Below are 20,969 nucleotides of genomic sequence, written 5' to 3'. Positions count from 1 at the left end.
GAGCCAGTAGGAAAATGAGAAAGCCACTGTAAACAGGGTTTAGGATCACTGGTGCAAAGCAATCTAACCCTATAGTATTGAGTCCCAGAGGGATTACAAGACCTACAACCAGAATGTAAAATGGGAAGTGTTCACTATCAAACAAACAGGGAAAAGATACACTCTTATTAACAAGAGATAAATGATAAGAAAAATTAATGTTAGAATTTTAATCAATTCCTGTGAAATCATCAACATACCAGCAGCACAAGGGCTGTACTGTTATTTCAAGACGTTTCTGATACACAGTTACATGAAACAAATTCTAGAGCGACATTTCTCCAATTCTTTATCATATTTATGACATACCACTTATTTTATTTGCATGTTCTTACAGCATCTACATAATGAGATGCACAGAGAAATGATAATTTCCAAACAGTGACAAATGATAATTGCTCTGGGAAAGAAGAAAAAAAATTCTGGCTTAAAGGAAAAATACAATAGCCTGGAAATCTAAAAAACAAATCCAAGGAGAACTGCTTGCAAAGTGAAATAACTATGACAAAAGGACTTTGTCAGCTTTGCAGAGCATCTTTTAAATCACAGTGTAAAGATACACAGGTATGTGCATGTTTTGTCCCATGTTTACACAATCTAAACCAAAATCTATAGATCTATAGGTAAAGATCACAATATCTATAGAGCTGTATCAAGATCTACAGAAACAGACTGTTTTTAAGGCTGAAAAACAGTTCACATCTCTGGATTTATGACTTTTGGTTCACAAAAGTCATAAAGTAAAGTTCATTCAGTTCACAAAGCCAGTACTTTCAATTCAGCTGGTTCTGATCTTGCATCACACACTGAGCCCCATTTGACTTCAGAAAATCTTGAAGTCTGCCCAGACTCCTGAGGTGAGGCCATCACTGTAAGCAGCTCCAAGCACAGGAGTCTGAGCTCGATCCAGAGGTTCATGTTTCTTCCTTCAGCTCCACTGCCTTACTTCTTGTTTTGTTGGCCTTTGCACAAGCAGTTGCCAAGGCCTAATCTCGTCTTCCTGCTCTGTCCTCCATCTGCTCTAAGTGTGGCCAGCCTGACTGAAATCTGCACCTGCACGTTTTGGGACCCTTTTGCCTTCAAAAAATGACATTCTAACTTGCAAACTTCGGCAAAAAAAAAAAGAAATTAAAAAAAAAGTAGTAAAAGATAAAAAGCCACTAAATAATTTTCAAAGTGCTAATAAAGCATATCTTGGATTTTTAGATGAACAGCTGTATTAGCTTGTCACCCCCAGCCATGTACAGAAAAAAAGGAAAGCACAGCTAAATATTTACAACACTGTCAAAATGCAGGAGCCAAATCATGAGCAACTTCAAAGACCAATGCAGCGAATGAGGTTACATCTACATTTTAAGGAACAGCACATCAACCAATAAGCATGAAATTGTTATGTATTTGCACAAGCCTGTTGAAAATGCTTTGACTAGTCAACCCCCAAATATTATAGACACTTTCATGAAACTGGGCATAGAGAAAAAATATGCACCAAATAATAACATAGAAACCTACAATTACATACAAACCTACAGGAATGCATTATAGATAAAGCATTAAACGAATGCTCACAATAAAGCTCACAGTACAGCTTTTGAAATAGCTAATCATGGTCTGTAGTACTTTATACCAAAAATAGCTCCCTTGCAAACTGAAAGCTGTAAAGAAAAGAGCTGTGCTCTCTCTGAAGCTGCCATACTACCCTGATTAAATTTACATTTAGAAAATTGCATTGCAAAGAAATTTATGTTGTCCAGCTCTACAGATGCAGCTAGATAAAGAGCAGCACTTCTGAACCTCAGTGAAACCTACCTTTGCCATCTTCAGAACATGTTACAGCTGTTAAGTCTTGCCTAGCAATAGACATTGGCAATACTTTTCTGGCAGAAATGTTTTCAGTATTAGTGGCAGCAGAGACTGTGGCACTTGTGGTTGACACATTGGATGCGCTTTTGCTCATGGCTCTGTCGAAGTCCACCTCATCCGTGTCAGAATCATCTGCATGGAGAGGGTTAGTAAAACAGAGAGGTGCTCGAACAGAAAGAGGAGTATGATCAACAGGATCACTGGAAGGATGCTCAGCCGGGCTGTTTGACACTAGAGAGAGAGTTTTAACACCGTGACACAAGGTGTCTGAAGACAGCTCTTCAGACACGGAGGTACGCAGTGCATTTTCAGGCCCTTGTAGTGACCACGTGGCGTGTCCCTTCTCTGTCAGAGGCAGACGGTCTGGTCTGGGTGGGGTGTCAGACACCTGCTGACCCTGCAGACTTTCTGGTGAAGGTATTAAGGCTGTGTTAGACTGTGGCACGCTGTATTCCATACATGAGTTTTGAGAAGCATCTACAAATGAATCCCCTGAAATCTGTTCCTGTGGCTTAAAGCTCTTATCAATCACACAGGATGACACGGGCTTAATTTTAATTGCATGTCCCCTGTTCAACAGGGAGTTCCCATCAAAGCTTCGTGGTCCCTCCTGCAGAGGTACCTTCTTGATCTCAAAACTTAGGTTGCGCTCCAGCCTCTTCTCTGTGTGTTCGCTGGGTTCGTTCTTCCCTGAATGTTCTGTGGACTTATTATAATTCTCGTTGAGGTCTGTTGAATGCTCTGATGAAACCATGTGCAAAACTGGCTTTGGATGGTATCTGTCATTGTCCTGCCACACCGTAGTGACTGTTGGATAAGCTGATGGGGGAGATGGTGTTAGGATTGGTGGTACTGGCTGAGGCTCCGGAGGCTGCAAGATTTCTTCTTTAGCATCTCCTTCTACAAGGCAACTGCAAAACAACCAAGACACAACTGTCTAAATTTTCTGGATTTTGACAAGATTTTAGCTATCTATCCATCTCCCACTGCAGTAGTTAATGCTGTAACACCAATATCAAACTCCACACAGAGCTTCCATTGCACACAGAAAACAGTGATAGAATGCGACTAGTGGGGTAGGCAAGAATTAAGTCAACACCCTCAAAGTGTCTTTCAGAATATCACAAGGACATTCATTCAGGCCACAACTAATCCTCAGTAATAGTTCAAAGATTGCTCACATCCTTTCCTAGAAGCATTCTGCAAAGACATTGCAAGACAGGCCCTCTTGTGGCAGCATTTCACTACTTTTTTCCTTAAGCGGCTCTGAGGAACTTGGAATATGGAATTCAAATTCCAGTAAAGCCAAGAAAGATTTCTTAAAAAAAAAATCCTTACAGCCCACTTAACATTAATTATCTTTCTTCAGTTTTCTTTTTCTGTACATGCTCAAGAGGATTTTATTTTTGTTTGTGTATTTGATAGTCTTGGCTTAGTTGCAAACCAAATTTAGTTGACATGAGGTATATACAACATAAAAAATAATTCCAGTAGAATTTATGATCCAAATTACAGCGCATATTAGTGAAACCACAGCACTTATAACTGCAGCTCATCTCAAGCTACTTAGAAGTTCTTCAAGCATATGGTTAAATTAGAGTTGTTGACTAAAAACATTTAGCACAACTGATGAAGGCATTTTTATAAATTTCCATTCCTTTAAACATCCAGGATGACCTGGACAAGCTCAAGAGGTGGGCCCATGAAAACATCATCAGGTTCAACAAAGCCAAGTGCAAGGTGCTGCACCTTGGTGGGGGCAGCCCCAGCATCCATCCAGACTGGGGGGTTGAACAGACTGGGAGCAGGCCTGGGGAGAAGGACTTGGAGGGCTGGTGGAGGAGAGGCTGGACATGATCCAGCAGGGTGCAGAAACCAACCCACAGTCCAAAAACCAGCCATGTCCTGGGCTGCACCCAAAGCAGCATGGCCAGCACAAGGAAGGAGGGAATTCTGTTCTGCCCCTATACTCTGCTCTCATGAGACAGCATAAGGACAAGATTGCGCAAGAACTCTGTCTACAAGAGAAAGGACAGGCTCTCATTATTTGTCTGCATGCCACATAATGAGCAAAATCAAAGTACTACTCTGGCTCCACTGATTCCAAACCATGCCTAAGAAGGACCCAGCAAGGCAAATTCTTGAGACTATCATGACATATAAGAAAAAAAAACCAAAACAAAAAAAGCCCAAAGACTGTTTCATAACTGAGTCTTGTAGAGAACTCAAAGCATACCTGACTTGGGACAGGCTACAGCATGTGTTTCATCCTTGTGGCTTTATTAGCACCAAGCCATAGCAGAATGGGTTGCAGAACTAAAATCTTTATACAAGAGATTCCATACTAAAGAGAACCATTTGGATTCTCGGTTTGTGAAAATCCTAACCCTCTGAAGTACTGCAACAGCTTCAAAAATTATCTTCTACAAGTTCCTGTATCTTTGTATCTGGAAAATCCGAGGTCCCCTTGCAGTTCTGGGTGATCTCTTCCACTCTCTGCCTGACTCCTGTCACAAAGAGTTGGGCCTCAAATTCCTTCTCTTCATCTCCTCCCTGCACTTGTATATTGCTGTTTTTCTTTACATTAAAACAGAAGAACTACAAAGCACGTCAAAGCAATTTCACTGAAGTAATTTGGGAACTCTTGCCTCTAGTTGTTGAAAAATGAATAAGCTTGAGAGTAAATTGTTTGCCTGAATTAGTAAAGAAGACAGGAAATGGGGGGACATGAATCTTGCTCCAATTTAATACACACTAAGGACAAGAGAATTCCCTCCTCTTGGGGAACAGAGGAAGGGAGACAGTGAGTACACTGGCACAAATATTTGCAAGCCCCCTTTTAGCAGTGGTGCTCATCAGTAATCTCCACTAAATCCTCCTACTGAAAGTCATGGTTTTTCCTTATTGACCTGATTTTCCTGACCCAGAGTTATTTGCAATCAGCAAAACTAATTCCTTATCTGGCACAGACCAAACATTATGCATTACAATTAGCTAAAGGAGTAAATTGGCATTCAGCTAGATATAACAAGGATATAGGTCCACAATACCAGTCAAAATTCATAAAGTTCTTCACCAATTACTGGCCAATAAAATCACTCTACCCTTTGATCCACTGGTAAACAGAGCCTCACATGTATTCCAACAGTTCCCTTAGATGTATCCGTAGAACTGATGATAAAGGAAATGCTGCACAAATCAGCAGCCCAAAAGTTGATTAAACAACTTCCTCCTACACATCCCAACAGAACTACTACAATGTTCCCCATTACATTTGAAGTTAAATGTCACTTCTTCATTCTTAAATGAGAGTTTCTAGGGAAGAAATGAGAAATTATTTGTCAAAATCATTATTTGCCTTATTAATATTGAAGGATATCTGTCCTCAGCAATTGAGATGTCCAAATAGCACCCTAATGTATCTTTCTCTCTTTAAATTAGGAAATAAATCCCAATAGGCAACATATTTCCATTTTATTGACATTTTTAATATTACTATTTCACATGTTCTGCATTGCAAATAATGCTTCTGTTCATTTTCACACAGCAGAAATATTAGGATATGAACACATTCAGAACATCTGTTTGGCAGTAGTTTGTTCTAAAAGTCTTGTCAGTCTTGGGCATTTTGGGCTGCTCATAATGCTGTCCTTGGGCATGTCCTTCAACAGCTGTGCTCCACAGACATTTCTGCCCCCAGAGGCAGAAATTTATCTGAAACATGGCTACTAATACTGTTGAAAACAACAGTAAGACCAGATCGATTTAAAATACCAGGAAACTCACAGAAAGCTCCTGAAATAGGATATTGAGACAGAAAAGAGTCAGTGAACCAAAGAAAGCCAGGCCATTCAAGTAAGAGAAGTAAGCTTCCCTGTATGATACCTTTAAATAAACAACTAGGGTTGCAAAATCTCACAGTGTGATAAAAAAAATAGCTTTGTCATGAGTCAGCCTTCAAGTGCCTCTTCAGATACAACTGCTCCTGATAATCTTGGGATGCCACTACCTCAGCACTTCCTCATTTACACCCAGGAAATGGAGTTTCCCTGGGTGATCAAGGCAGCTTTTTCATGCACTCTTATTGCCACACAGCTGGTACAGTGCCCTAGTGTCACTGGCTTCTCAGGTGTCAGGTAAACCATGAATTAGGCAATAACACCATTTTAAAATTATGTGTCATAGTAACAACTACACAAAATTTGTCAAAAATACAATAACTAGTCAAAAAAAAAAAAAAGCCTTCCTACAGCTTTCAACCAAAAATGCATACGTGAAAAACAAGCCATTTATTGCTTTCTCTGCAAGACATTATAAATTTTTAGAATGTTTTAAAATCTAATCCATTCTACTCCTAATGGAAAAGAGCTACATTACTGAAACTGCACACAGTGGGTTCAGATTTAAATGAAACTTGGCCAGTGTTCAAAAGAAAAAAAGGTTTAAGTAATCCATGGTTATTCTATGCAGCATACTGCAGGGTGTTTCAAGTAAAAGAGAGCGATGCCAAGGTCATGGAATGCAGCTGATATGAGCAACCAAAAATAGATACCAAGCTCTACATCCTCCCTCATAATTAAAATAGGGAAATTAAACTCAACATAAGCAGGCTGAAGCTAGAAAACCATATTATTCTACTTCAGCATTAAACCACTGCCATCCACATGAAAGAAAAGTCCAGTGAGTGAAGCTATTGCAAAAGTACTACAAATAATTAATAGAAAAGTGCAATGAATTAATAAAAATAACCAGCTGGTGAATTTATCTCTTAAAATTTACTTACTGAAGCTTTTTGCTTTTTTAAATTGTGGCATACAAATTAGAGACAGTTAACTAAGAAGGAACACCCATCAGTGAATTTTATCTCAAGCTTTGTAAGAGACAGAGATGGTTTGCAGGGCTTGAAATGAAACAGACTAACACATAACTCTGGGAATGTATTTACTATCATTAGACTGAAGTCTGAGCAGAATCTGATGAGAAGTTAAAATGCTTCAGTATTTTAACTTTCCACCTTCAGACAGCAGCACATAGCTCTTCATTACACTGCATACAAAAAAGCTGTTTAATCATCTTTGCTTTTCATGAGTTTATGTCTAAGTCTATACTTTGATTTCAAACTGCATTTGAACTTGAAAATAAAGAACTTTTTGTAACCAAGCCTGACTAAAATAAACCACCTCTTTTCCCTAATACTTTAGAATCAACTGCTAAGCACACAAATATTGCATGGACTAATACTCAAAGGCATTAAGGTGCTCTCTCTGAATTCTGACACATCAGTCACCTAAAATCAAGTACAGCCCTAAACATAAACTTAAAACTTAAGTTTTTTGCAGTCTTTTATATAGCAAAGTTAAACCTTACTTATGCCCTCTTCCTACCTTAACCTGAAAATAATTAAAACATGTCTAATGAAGACTTTCCATCTCCCCAAGTCCTCTAAAGAGCGCTGACTTCCACAAGAAGTGATCATCAACTGCCAAGCCAAGCAATTTCTAGGATAAGGTGCTGGTGTATGCACTAATGAGTTGTTCTTGTTTACCTCTGTAATAATCAAAGAGTAATATTAGAATATTTTTTATGTTGACATCAAACAGAGAGACATTAAGCTAAATGACAACACTCACATATTCTACAGCAAGTTTAATTACACTAAGGCATTACAAGGTGATAAGAGCTTGGAAGGCAATACAATTCCAAACCTCTGCAAAACAAGTACAGCTAGATGCTTCATGGTGACCTAATAAAATACCAATTTAATACCTACATAATAAAGAGATCCTAAAGATATCCTTCTAACTCCCAAGAAGACATAAGGCAGCCTAGAAAGCATCACTCCTTCCCCAATACATGCCCAGGCCAAAGCAAGTACTAAAAGGATTAATTACACCTCTGAGTAAGCTTCCTACCTCGCATGGTAGAAGTCTTTAGTGACATCTCATCCTTAGCACAGACAAGAGCTACATGATATTAGCTGCACTTTCAGAAGAGATCCTAAAGTCTAAAGAAGATACTGAGATGTTTCCATTAGAATATTACAAACAGAACAAGAGAGAGAAAGCCACCTTCACAGAAAAATTCTGCCATGACCTGAGTGGTTAGCCAGTGGAAAGGGCTGCAGAGGAGATGCCACCATCTCATCCAGCAGACTTGGGGCTGTCAGACAACAACTAACAGGTATCATAGACTTCACTGTCTAAGCAAACATGGCTCAGTCCAGTAACAATATGGAAAACAAGCATCCTGAGGCCTAGAAAAAAAATCCCAATTTTTTTCCCCGCTCACTCAGGATCACCTCAGGCAAGTTCACCTGAAACCAAGCTCACCCAGAGCACTCTGCACTATCAGTCCCTATAGCCCTTCTTGCTTCAGAAAAAGCAAATGTTAAACCTTCCCTTAAAAAATGCAGCTTGGTTTACTAAATATGCATTATAAAGCCATTCACAACATAGGTTATAAAGAATATAAGAGCCTTATTTCTTTTCAAAAATAGTAGCTTTAGCAACTTGCTTGTAACTTCTTCAGAGACAGTGCATGTAAAACTCAAGTACACATTTGGCTGGCAACCTAAAAATGTTCCCTGTGCATATGGGGATTAAATTAAAATGTTTTACTGATTCTGCTCTCCCATCCTCCCCAGGAAAAGGATGTTAATCTATGCCAAAACATCCACAATACACAAAACCTGGCTCTATGTCCTGACTCAATCAGGCTGTAGATTTGTAAAATTACCCCCCACATCTAGAATAAAACATGCTCATTAGTGGGTATTTTGAGCAGATGTGACTAATAGCAAATAAAGTCTTTCCTCAGAAGCATCTTCCAGGAGGAGTTTAATTAATTGTTTTTCAAAAATAATCTCCATTTTAGAAAGACAACAGCTTTGCTAAAAGCTTCCATTTATTCACCTCTAAGAAATCAATCTGCCTGCCACTGCTGGCAGATGGGAAAGTATGATTTTATGGAAATAGGCCCAAAAAACCCCCAGGCTTTAAGGAGAGATTAAAAGATTTTAACTTAATGCAGCAAGTAAGATAAGACAGATGTGTGCTTAAACATGAATTACAAGAATTATACATATGTTAATATTATGTTAATATATAAAAATTACAAAAACTAAGGTACACCTAAGATTATTTCAAGGAACACTAGTAAGGAAATCATCTATTGGACAGAAATCATTTCTAAGCTCAGTGATGAAGTTTCAAGAGCTTGGAACTCATCATGAACACAGGTTAACGGACTCCTCTGTCATCATCTTAATCTCATAATTAATACAATCACATTACCATCACTCCAAATAAGGTAAAAAATATTTTGCCTACATAGCAGCAACCCTGTAATTTGTTTCCATCTCTTTCTTTATTTTAAAGGAATTATACTTTACTTCTGTCTAAATGGTATCCAGGAATATCACCTGGCTGGTGGTTTCTTATGTCATTCAACAACTTTAGGAAACCCAAGTGCTCACCTTATGTCTATTTAACTACAGGCAATGTAACACAGGCCAGATCACCTGCCAAAGGCCACTGCAAGCTCTGTACAAACCAGCTGGGGGACTTGGACACCTTGTTCAGGGGAGTTGCTTCTTTAGCTGTCTTAACACTTGGGTTGGGTACCCATTTTAGGCTGATGAATCTGTGGGTTCAGATTTACTTTTGGCTTCTGTAAAGCTATGCCTGGGCACTTTAAGAGCTAGAGAAGATTTTCCTCTGCTGAATGAAAGGATTGGTGAGACCAATTCTTCTAATTAATAACAACAGCATTTGGTTGTCATACTCTAGTCAAAAGCAGTATTTGTCTGAGATTTTTCTAGAATAAATGGGTATGTGTCATTATGGTTTTGTCTTCAAAAAGGAGGTTTCAGTTGTTATTTGAGGCTTTTTGAAGTTTGTTTTGCTATCACCTAGCAGAATTAAAACACAAGTAGATCTAACATATCTGACTAGTAAACATGTCTATTCACAGATAGTCATGGCAAGGTTGGTATATTTAAACACAAACATCACAAAAATATTGTCACTTATATTTAGAGTCAATTATAAGACTTCTATTTGCATTATGTGTATTTCTATTTACAAACACAACAGATTCATCTTAAGTTTTTATGGTATCAGTAGCTTTATTCTACTTTTTATTCATCTTTCAGCCTAAAATAGTAGAGGATCACAGTTAAGTACCTGCGGGTCCGTGGAGGCTTTGGTGGAGGAGAATCCTGTTTCTCAGCATCTGAAGAACTGACAGCATTTTCTGTATTATTTTCATCCTGATTAGAAGAAAAAAGGATATTTTTACTCATGGCTATAAAAGCTGATACATAGAATATTTGAACTGTGAGGTCCAAAGATCTGTAATGACACTTGGCAGTAATATATAACAATATGACCTATTTTTGGCTGTCATATGGAGATCAGTTTGAAAACTCTCTCCTAAATGTACAAAATTATTTTTCACTTTGTGTATCCAACTTCAGATTTTTCTGACTGAAGACTTTGGTCTGCTTGCCATTGAACAATCCACTGAGGAAAATACTCAAAAGCTGATCTTTAGTGAGCAAGTTCTCATACACCCTCTCAATTATTCACCTTGAATAATTAAATGAATAATTGGATAATAAAGCATTTATTTTCCAGTCAGTCTAATTATTTTCACTTGTACAATCACTCCATCAAAGATAAGAATAATCTACAGTGTTGTAAGAAAATTAGAAAGATCTTACCCACTAATGTGTTGATCTAAAACACTTCTGAATAACCTCCCATTTGTGTACAAGAAAGTTTAATTTACTTAGCAAAGCATGAAAATTTGAACTTCTCTTTAGGACCATAAATATAAAAGATATTTTATATATGCATGTATTTATAAATCCATACAGACTTACATGTATATACATGTAAAATACTGTTGTTGTGTGTTAACCCTGGCAGGCAGCTAAGCCCCACAAGAGCCACTCTCACTCTCATTGCTCCACTCCACCCCAGGAGGGGAAAGAGGAACAGCAGGAAAACTCGTGGGTCAAGACAAAACTATTTAGCAGGCAAAGGAGAAGTGGGAGAAGATAAAAAGAAATCACACAAGCAGTGCAAAAGCAATCACTCATAACCTTCCACAGGTGGGCCTTTGCCAGTCCCTGACTGTGCAAACACTGCTCTGCAATAGCTGCTGCATTAACTACAAACAATCAGCACTGTTTTCAACACAGATCTAAAACACAGCACCCCAAGAGTGCCTATGAACAGTATTTATCTACAACCCAGCTCCTGGCAAAAATAAGGAAAAAACCATATATGATTAAAAATCAAAGTAGAACATGCAACAGTCTAAAGCTGACATAGCATTTCCAAACTTGTGCCACAGCCAAAGACCCATGAAAACCAAGGAGGACCTTAGTGTTATCCTAATTTTAATGCTTATTTTACCTAAAGGCTGTTCTTGCAGGAGTTCTCTTTTGAAAAGCAATCTTTAAAATATCCCAAATGGGTGTAATACATTTCAAAACCCAATAACAAGTTCAGGCAATAGGGTCTGCTACCTGCCAGCCTACCTGCTGAGACTGGTGATAAGGACTGACCTCCTTCAGTCTTAGAGAACAAAAGGGAATTCCCTGTTAAATTTCTGCTTCAGATGTGATAGCTGCATTTGAATTCAGTGAGCAATTTTTGCTTTGGAAGACAAACTACAAGTTGCCTCAACAGTTAACTAACTTCACTTAAATTTAGATTAATTAGTTATATATTTTTAACTTCCATTACTTGTCTTAAAAGTTACCATACCGCTGCTGGCTACTGTGAAAAGTCTATTATCAAATTCTACTCCTCAGTGTACTAAGTGGTGCTTGACCTGTGAAGAAAAAAATTAACTATTTTGATCTTTCTTACTGTTTTTCCCTAACTGCCCCCATTAACTTGTTGTCAATATAATGCTGCACAAGTACTCCAGCAGAAACACCCTATTGTTCCTTAATGAATGGATGGTGTTAGCCCTTTCAGGGGAATTGCACAGGGAGTTCATTGTCCTGTTGACCACTAGCTGTAACTATCAGGGGTTTTTTGGAGTAAGATTCAATTAGCAGATAAAAGCCACTCACATTTAAATGAACACCACTGAAGCTCCCACTGCAGTCAATCAAGGTTGTTTGGTTTCATACAATCATAGAACAGTTTCTGTAGGAAGGGACCTTCAAAGGCCATTTAATCCACACCTTCCTGCAATGATCAGGGACACCTTTAAAATGATCGAGTTACTCAGAGCCCTGTCCAAGCTGGCCTTGGCTCTTGGCAGGAATGCCAGGATGGGGCATCTATAGCCTCTCTGGGCAACCTGTTCCAGTGTTTCATCACCCTCATCATAAAACATTTCTTCTTTCCATCTAGTCTGAATGTACTGTCTGAATTTAAAACCTGTCCTACTGCAACAAGTCCTGATAAAAAACCTGTCCCCATCTCTCTTAAGAGCCCTCTGGGAAGTACTGCAAGGCCACAATGAGGTCTCCCTGGAGCCTTCTTTTCTCCAGGCTGAGCAAGCACAACTCTCTCAATCTGTTTTCTAAGGAGACCTGTTCATCCCTCTGTTCATCTTTGTGTCCCTCCTCTGGACTCACTCCAACAACTCCCTCCTGTGCCAGGGACCCCAGTGCTGGAGGCAGTACCCAAGGTGGAGTCTCAGGCATGCAGCAGAGGGACAGAATCACCTCCCTTCACCTGCTGCCCATGCTGCTTTGGACGAAACTAATGACGGGGGAAAAATATGAATGTGAGTTGTTTGTTTTTTTTTTTTTTATTTATTTATTATATCTACAGTGGTTTGCATCCAGATTTGGGGTCCTCAGCACTGGAAACATTACTATGGGGCATGAATATCCAACCCCTCTACCAGCTTCTCTCAAAAATGTAAAAAAAGCAATTTCCTACTTTTTGTCATCAAGCAATGAGTGACCGTACAGATCATTTTGCCTTTAACAAACATGGACATGAATTTTATTGCCTCATTCAGGCAGAGGACCATGCTGAAGCTGGTGCCAAAGATGCTGAGGCTCCCAGTATTCAACAATAAACTGTTTCCTGCTCAATGGTTGTGTCATGTTCCTCCCCACTTCCCCCAGTTGTGCAATGCAAACTCTGACTCTCTCCCTTATGGATTTGTTACTATGGATAGCACTGAGTGCACTGGTATTGTACTAAAAATACAGAAGTACTAACAACCAAAGCTAGAAATGAATGCATCCTAAACAACTGCATCCTGAGAACAGAGTGGGCTGCTGGCCTTGCTTCAGCACTGCAGCCCATCCCAGTTTCACAAGGCAGAAAGAGAGAGACTCCACAAGAGTTCCTCCCCCTCACCACCAACCTCTCCATCCTACAACAGATCAGAAAAATCTCCCAGTTCAGTTCCACTAGCACAGAAGTTTTCAGGAGCACATTTTTTATTTATGCACTCATTTTTCTAAAGGGTATTGGCAAGGGAAAGGGTGTGCCTGTTGGCTCTAGACTAACTCGTCCAGAAAACAAACCAGCAGCTGCATCCCTGTCCTTCTATGTTTGTCAAGTGAAGTGTTTGTGAACAGAATGTTTCCTGAGATATGCTTTTCTCACAGGCAGGAGAAAAAGCTTATTAGAGAAGCTAACATATGTCAAAGCTTTTTAAAACTCCACGTATACAGTAACAAGCTGTTTCTAGTTGAGACAGGCAGAAGTAGCTGAAAGGGCACTGCCATTTTTGTTACTGGTAACAAAACATGTATAAGCCTTAAAAAAATGTGTATAAGCTCAAATGTCCAAAGCACATGCACAACCACAGAGTTTACAAAAATAATTCCTTGAAAAAGAAACATTTAAACTCCCAAACAAACAAAACCCAACAAGAAATCTGCACACACAAAATGGTACTTTTAAACTTAACACCAGAAAAGGCAGTGGTTACCCCAATTTTGTACACAGGGAAGGCTTCAGACAGAGAGGTGTCAAAAGTTTCACTTGTGCATCAGGTTAAATTCCAGATCCATTCGCTGTTTTTGTTATATTGAATGAGGAGCAAGAATGATTACATAAATTACTGTCACTGAAAAAAAGAGACTTTGCTACTTTCCTTAATTAGCTCAATGGATTGATGTTTCTGTGAAGGCTTTGTTTACTTTCAGAGAAGTCATTCCCTGCCACTTGTACGCAGTTCTGTGTTACAAGAAATAGGGAATAACCAGTATTTTGAGCATTTCTCACCCTTGAGTGACACCAACTCACAGATTTCCCTGTCATATACATCAAACTAAGCAAATAAGCAAAGGTGCAGAAAAACTAGCACGGAGCAGAGAGGAGGAAGCTCAGCTCTGAAAGTGAATATGGGGTATCTTACTGGGATGACTGCATCTGTTGAGAGGAGCAGATGGTGGTATTAAGAAAAAGCCTTCCACAGCCTTCCTAAGCACAGCTTATCGACATCAGTCAACACTCCCTTGCTTCTCTAGACAGATGTTGCATTCTCAGGCAGAACACAATTTCTAAAACTATCAGCTTAGACAAACCAGGAGAACACACGTAGCTCACAGGGGTTATCATACAGAAGAATATTTTAAAAATGGATTAACAAATGTGCAGTTTGCTAAGTGTTCAGTGTAGCACCTTGCTTTCCCACAGAAGACAGTGCAGTGAGACCCTACTGTCTCACTGCACTGTGTTCTCACTGCAGCATGGGTAAAGAAAAGAACAGGATCTTTCCCCACCCTTTGTGTCTATATGCATCAAATGCTCACCAGTTCAAGAGTTGGTCCCCTGAGGGAGCAGCTACTGAGATCGAATGAAACTGCTCATTGTTAGGAATTTCTAGGTATTGTGTTAAATTGCAGATATACAGATGAGTGCATACCTACCTACAAAAGACTGCATTAACAAATGTCAAGGCCATAAACTCAAATTCTTGGTGTAGATTGCCCCTAGTCTACTAAAATGCAGAGTAACTTGTGTTCCTGTAGTAATGGACAGAAACAAGGAATTCTCACAGCAGATGCAGTGCCTGAGCCCAGCTTGCTAAGGTAACCCAAACTGTGCTATCACCTCCCAAGGGGGGTCCTTCCCCCACCTGCTCCCACCACTGCTCCATCACCATGCAGGGCTGTCACTAACTCCAAGCAAATAGAAGATCATAGTCTTAGACTGAGATTTCATACACACTGCCTACAACTCAAAACTCTTTTCCTTAAACCTTTTTTATCATTTTCTTTTGGAAACTCACTGTGGAAATATTTAATGTAATTCAGAAGCTTTCTGTACTAGTAAAATACTGAGAAATTTACTGCAAAGACTCCTCCAGAAGTAATCCCATGTTTTCCCTTAAAAGGAATTGAGGCATTCCTTTTGCCCTTTTCATAAAGCAGCATGGGAATCACTGAGCATCAGTAGATAAAAAGAGAAATACTTCAGATTGAAATGATACACTCAAGTGACTCAGATTAAATAAAACATTCCAACAGAGGCAACGAGATCAATGTCTCTGAAGAAATACATGATTTTTAGAAGGCTGCAATGACAAAAAATATCCTTCAAGCTGCCAAACAGCAAAGAGAATATGAACAGCACAGTCTTTTCACTTACAGTTTCCAAACTATTAATGTTTCAAATAACAACATTCTTCCTATAGCAGCTGATTCCTCTGTGACTTCTACCACAGCAACAAAACTCTGTTGCTTTTACAGCACAAAATGCAAGAGACACTGAGAGTAGTAGCACTGCCAGATTTTGGAGAAAGTGTTTATTAACACAAGCTTCTACTCATGGATAAGGGCAAAGCAAGGACTTGCAGTACCCTAACATGCTTGGTACTGTCAAGAGAAAAAATTCAACAAGAAACATTTCTGAATTGAGAGTGAGCTTGGTTGTTTGTCTTTTAACCAATTTCCTTTTTCTGACTTCCAAACAGAACATCCAACTTGATGAAATTCCGTATGATTCAGACTTTCCAAGACAGCTACAATTCACAGCTCCAGTTCACTTCAGCTCATGAAGAATCTTCTTAAATAACTCATAAAATATTTTACTGATACAAATCTGACTGATACCTTATCAGATGACCAAGACTAATGATTTCACATATATTTCAAAGCTTCCAAACACAACACCAAGTGTAATATTTTCACAGCAGTACTAACAAAGCAAATGATGGTGAGAAGCACAGCTATTGACTTGAAATACATGACAATATGATCAAGAATTTCACTGGGAAGGGCTTCGGTCCAAGATTCTCTTCCAATTTAATTGTTTGGTGACTTGAAAATACTACTAAGTAGGAGAAGGGAATAGTTGTGATTATCAAACTGAGCATCTGAATTCTCTTCTTATCATAAAAAAAAGGTTCCTGCGCAGCAATTCTTCACCCTGAAATTTGGCTGCTTGGGGTACGGTTGAAATTACTGGTATCTGAGCAGGGTTTTCCTTATTTCATTTCATTTAAATACTTAGTGTTATGTTATACATTTGCAGTTCTACACATTCACAATAGGTATAAATAACTACATGGTAAGACTATACATTTCCTACATTAAAGCATAACATGTATTTTTGACAAGGTTTGGGATCTGTCAAATTCTGATGGAAATTCTAACCCTATCCTAAGTGTCTGTTCAAACCCTACATGCCTTGCTGCTGACTTTTTACAGTATTGTTTCCAGCAGGGCAAAGCTGGCAAGTTCCCAGGAACACACGTTTGGGATTGTGTCTGAGCTACTTCCCCATGAATGCTGCCCCTCAGTGCCAATCAGATTAACCTTTTACTGGGATGTTGCTGGCAAGCCCTGCTCACAGAGCCCCTGGAACTCAACCGATTTCAAACACTGCCTGAAGTGAGAACAGCAGGAGGAAAACAAAACCATGAAACCAACCCTACGGAGCACTCCAGCTCTTCACAGTATTATCAAAATAGAATACATGACACATTTCCTCTTCAGCCCAGTAGCATCTCCTACTTAACTAATAGTACTATATCCAAAGCAGGCACAGCTATTTTTTGGAACTATTTGGGATTATTTTCCACTGGACATAATAAAAACCGTTCACATATTGAAGATTTCATAGTTGCTGTAGCATCTGCAAGCAGAGTAACATACTTGAAGGAGCCTTAGAATACTACATTGTATTTAATAAAGTTACTTGAAAACTTCCTGCCTCAGAATTGGTTTTTTAACCAGGACACATCCCAGAATGTTTGTTTGTTTTTTTAAGAAAGCAAAATAAAAAATTTCTGGAGAAAATCAGAGCTTATATCCAACAGATGCTACATTCTTGAAGGTAAAAAAGGAGCTTTGTCAGAATATCAAAGTGATGTCTCAAGTGAGCTTCAAAGTTCTGAGAATCAGGTTAAAACTACAAGAAAATATTTAACTGGATATGTGAAGTTTCCCTTATAAATTCTGAACAGAAGTTAGCAAATTTAAGTACCAAACTTTCAGATACAGAAATTCTTCACCTATGAGACTTTCTTCCCCTCAACCTTTCTGCAGAGTTATTCAAGTAACAGTAAGAAGAAGCATCATTTGCCAACACAAAAAAGGCTATGCCTAGTCCAACAAAGATTTACTTTGCCCTGCTTCCAGCAGTGACCAAAGGGAACTTCCAGGGAAGAATAAGATCAGAGCAGGCATACTGGGATCCTTCCCTAGAATGTTTTCCAACAGATTGCAACTCTGGAATTTCATAGGTCAGAGGTCAGTGACACTCATGGAAGAAGATTCCAAGATGGTGAGATATTCACCCCAAAGATACAGGCTTTCAACTGCAAGGAGTTCTGCAGTTTCATGTCACATTTTTTATACAAATGTCACTTTTTTATTAAGTCTGTCAGGTCTCACTGGTATCCCTTAGAAAAAGTTAAGAGTAATCAGCTTTCTGTTGTTACTCAGCCTCTGTTGCATTTAACCTCAGCCATTTTTTTTCTCCATCCCAGTCTGGCTGTTCTTTAGATTGAGCCTTCCAACACCTTTGATCCTTGTCCAGTTGTTTAATGTTCAAATTCTGTAACATGTTTTTGAGATAAGCAGACTTGACACGCAGTCAGTAGTCAAACTGCAAGGTACCCACACAAGGACATTACATTCTCTGCTCTTACCAATTTCCAAGTAACTGCTAAAATTCAATTTCATTTACAACTTGTTGATCAAAAACCGAGATCATATCCAAGTAAAACTCAAAACTCACACTCCATCACTGCCTTTTCAGAGCTGGGATTTGTCCCTCTCTCACCCCCATATACATTACCTATCCATTTTCTATTTGGTCTTATTTTACTAGTCAACAAATCTCTCAAGCTGTGCTAAAGACAGCACTTCCCTTGGTTACAGAGTACCACCATATTTTGACACAGCTTTACTCATCTTCTGGAATATGCAAGTCAATTAGTATACATAGTAATAGGAATAAATAAATAGGAGACATTTTTGATCCTATATAAGAGCACAGACACAGGTCAGATTTAAGTCAAATAACCAGAAGATACAGTAAACTGATCTACCTATTATTTTATGATCAAAACTCAAGTACCTAGATATCACTTCTGTACAAAGCTAATCAATCTGCATATTCCAAACCCTGCCATGCTCATTTCTCAGGAAAAAAAAAAATAATCACACATCAGCTTAATCAAACCTGTAACAAACAAAAGCAGCCAGCCCTATCCATACTGCACTTAGCCAACAGGCTTCTTGCCATGATAAAGACCTCATAAGTACTGCATGAACTGATACAAATTCTTAGGAGTTAGCAGAAGGGTGGATGCATTTAATCCAAGAATTGAAAACATTCTAGACTTCCTAGAAAGCACATATAGGACAGCTAAATCCCTAAAATAAATGGGAAGCTTATTAATGAAAGCACATTTAAAATTGCTTCCTGATATTTCAGAGTCCTGGAGATACCACTCATACTCCCTCTAGAGAGCTATGGAATCTACACCAATTAGGGACAGAAAATCACTGAATAAACAAAACACAGTCCAGGGACAAAGGGTGGTACAGAGTTCTGGACTGTGGGAGAGAAAGAATATATTAATCCAAAAAGCCATTTTTCACACAGTGCCCAGCAACAGCCAAGAAAACATATCTAAACATAAAAAAATGAGAATAAGCCTACAGGGGACATGAAATTTAAAGGGGAAGGATAGAACGACAGAAAAAACCTCAAATACTGTAAATACCAATGAAGAATATTTTTTTCCACTTCCTTCTCCTTTGTTAAAAGGGTAGAGCATGAAGCTCTCTGGCAAAAGCATTTTAAACTTATATTTCTCTCCCCTAACCTATTTCGATGCAAGCAGCACTTTAAAAAACATGAGAACTTACTAAGATCACACCATTGAACACTAAAAACAACTTCCCAGGAGAATTTTCATCAGAAGCTAACAGCTACATATGGGAAAGACACCTACCACTCCATCTGCAATCTTCCAGTCTGCACAACTTTCATATTTTTGCAGTTGCTTTTCAAACAGTTGTGCTATGGCTCGATGGACAAGTTCATACTGCTCCTGTAAGGTACCAGATAAAAATTAATGCACAAGATCTTTTGAAAGAATAGTGATATATTATTACATTTATTTTAAAAGAAACGATACCTTTGTTTGCACTGCAGAATGCCTCTGCGTCCTCATTTCCTGTATTAAATTAAATACATTGAATTCTTCAGGTATTTTCTGAAATACAGAAGCAAGTTAATTACAATGACATAACTGTCACAGCAACAAAAGAAAAGCTGTTAAACATCTAAAAAACAAGTGTAACTTTTATAGATAACAATAAAAAATAAAGCTAATTTGTTCCCTCCACACTGCAGCTATTGAATTTTTTTTTCAAAGCAACTCCAAATTGACATTTGATTTAGACCAGATGAGAACATTTCAAGCACTTTTGAAATGAGACATCCAATGTCATTAATATGACACGGCAATGTTAACAATGCTTCATAATCTAAAAATCCCAGAAGGAAGTTATCACTTTATATTTCAGCTGCATGATAAATCAGAGAGATTGAGAAAGTTGAATTCAAAAGTCAATTTATATTGAAATCTATTTTTTAAAAATTAGAATTTTATAGTGACCTATTTAGACAAAACTTGCTGTCAAAAAAAAAAAATTAAGTTCAAACTAAAACATGAGTGAAATGAAACTAAACATCCAATCTGTAAAGAGTTCCAGAATGTCTTAAACATTGCAGTATTTTTGAACACTTGAAAGCTCAATCACTGTTATGAAATTACAGAATGTCAAAAACTTCTTTTAGGATTCCTTACCCCCGCTTTAAGCAAATTCCATGTATAATCTATGGCACAGATGGCTCCTGTTCTTCCACACCCTGCACTATGAACATAAACAGAGAAGTGTTAGATATTATTTAAATTTGATTAAAAAACCACTATAAAGCCTTATATTTCAAAAGTCCACATTAAAAAAAACTATGCAAATCCATCAACTTTCATTTTAATTCCACTCAGCCTGACACTACAGTGTCTTAAAAATAAAATTAGCAGAGCAAAATGCAGGATTGAAACTTTTAATGCAAGTTTTCATAGCCATTTGGAACTGCAGTCATGAAAGATGATTCAGCACTGACAATTTTATTGCCTCTTCCTTTTGTCACACTATTTCCAGCTACTACTGCTTCATCAGGTGTGGTCTTCTCCAAGTTTAATGATAAATGATGTAAAATGGCAGAACAGAAGACATTGAAAGACTTGCCACATTTTTCTGCTTTAGCATCACATCCATATTTTTTCCTTTTTAGCTAAAAACATAAATCTGAAAGTTTAAGAATGACAGCAAACTATCTTATTTATTTTTCCTAATTGTAAGAATTCCTCTGTTTTACACATGCAGAGTTATAATTCATGCATATTTATTACATTATAATTACTCAGCTGTAAAGAATCAATATTCAGAATTATATTGACATTCAAAAAGAACAGGACAAAGTGAATAGATTTCAGTGCTAAGTCAGTTTATGTTTTTAGACCTCACTTAAGAGTGACAACTCAAAAAAAGAATGCAGCCCTAAGAGAATAACTAAGCTCTAAAGACTTAAATCCCATGAATT

The 20,969-nt window shown here is 38.2% G+C and overlaps 1 protein-coding gene across 2 annotated transcripts in view; it reads right to left on the bottom strand.

The window, feature by feature from the left end:
• PTPN12 (protein tyrosine phosphatase non-receptor type 12) overlaps positions 1 to 20,969 on the bottom strand; it is a 69,390-nt gene that overhangs the window by 6,131 nt on the left and 42,290 nt on the right. For both annotated transcript variants that reach the window (XM_059847421.1, XM_059847420.1), the window contains exons 9-13: positions 20,170 to 20,236; positions 19,495 to 19,572; positions 19,309 to 19,407; positions 10,086 to 10,171; positions 1,849 to 2,813 (exon numbers count right to left, since the gene is read on the bottom strand). In XM_059847421.1, the coding sequence (XP_059703404.1) occupies positions 1,849 to 2,813; positions 10,086 to 10,171; positions 19,309 to 19,407; positions 19,495 to 19,572; positions 20,170 to 20,236 (1,295 nt within the window). The remainder of the gene's footprint in view (positions 1 to 1,848; positions 2,814 to 10,085; positions 10,172 to 19,308; positions 19,408 to 19,494; positions 19,573 to 20,169; positions 20,237 to 20,969) is intronic.

The sequence above is a fragment of the Haemorhous mexicanus genome, chromosome 5, assembly GCF_027477595.1.
Source record: "Haemorhous mexicanus isolate bHaeMex1 chromosome 5, bHaeMex1.pri, whole genome shotgun sequence".
In the NCBI taxonomy this organism is placed as follows: domain Eukaryota; kingdom Metazoa; phylum Chordata; class Aves; order Passeriformes; family Fringillidae; genus Haemorhous; species Haemorhous mexicanus.
This window is presented reverse-complemented; position numbering and strand designations above follow the sequence as displayed.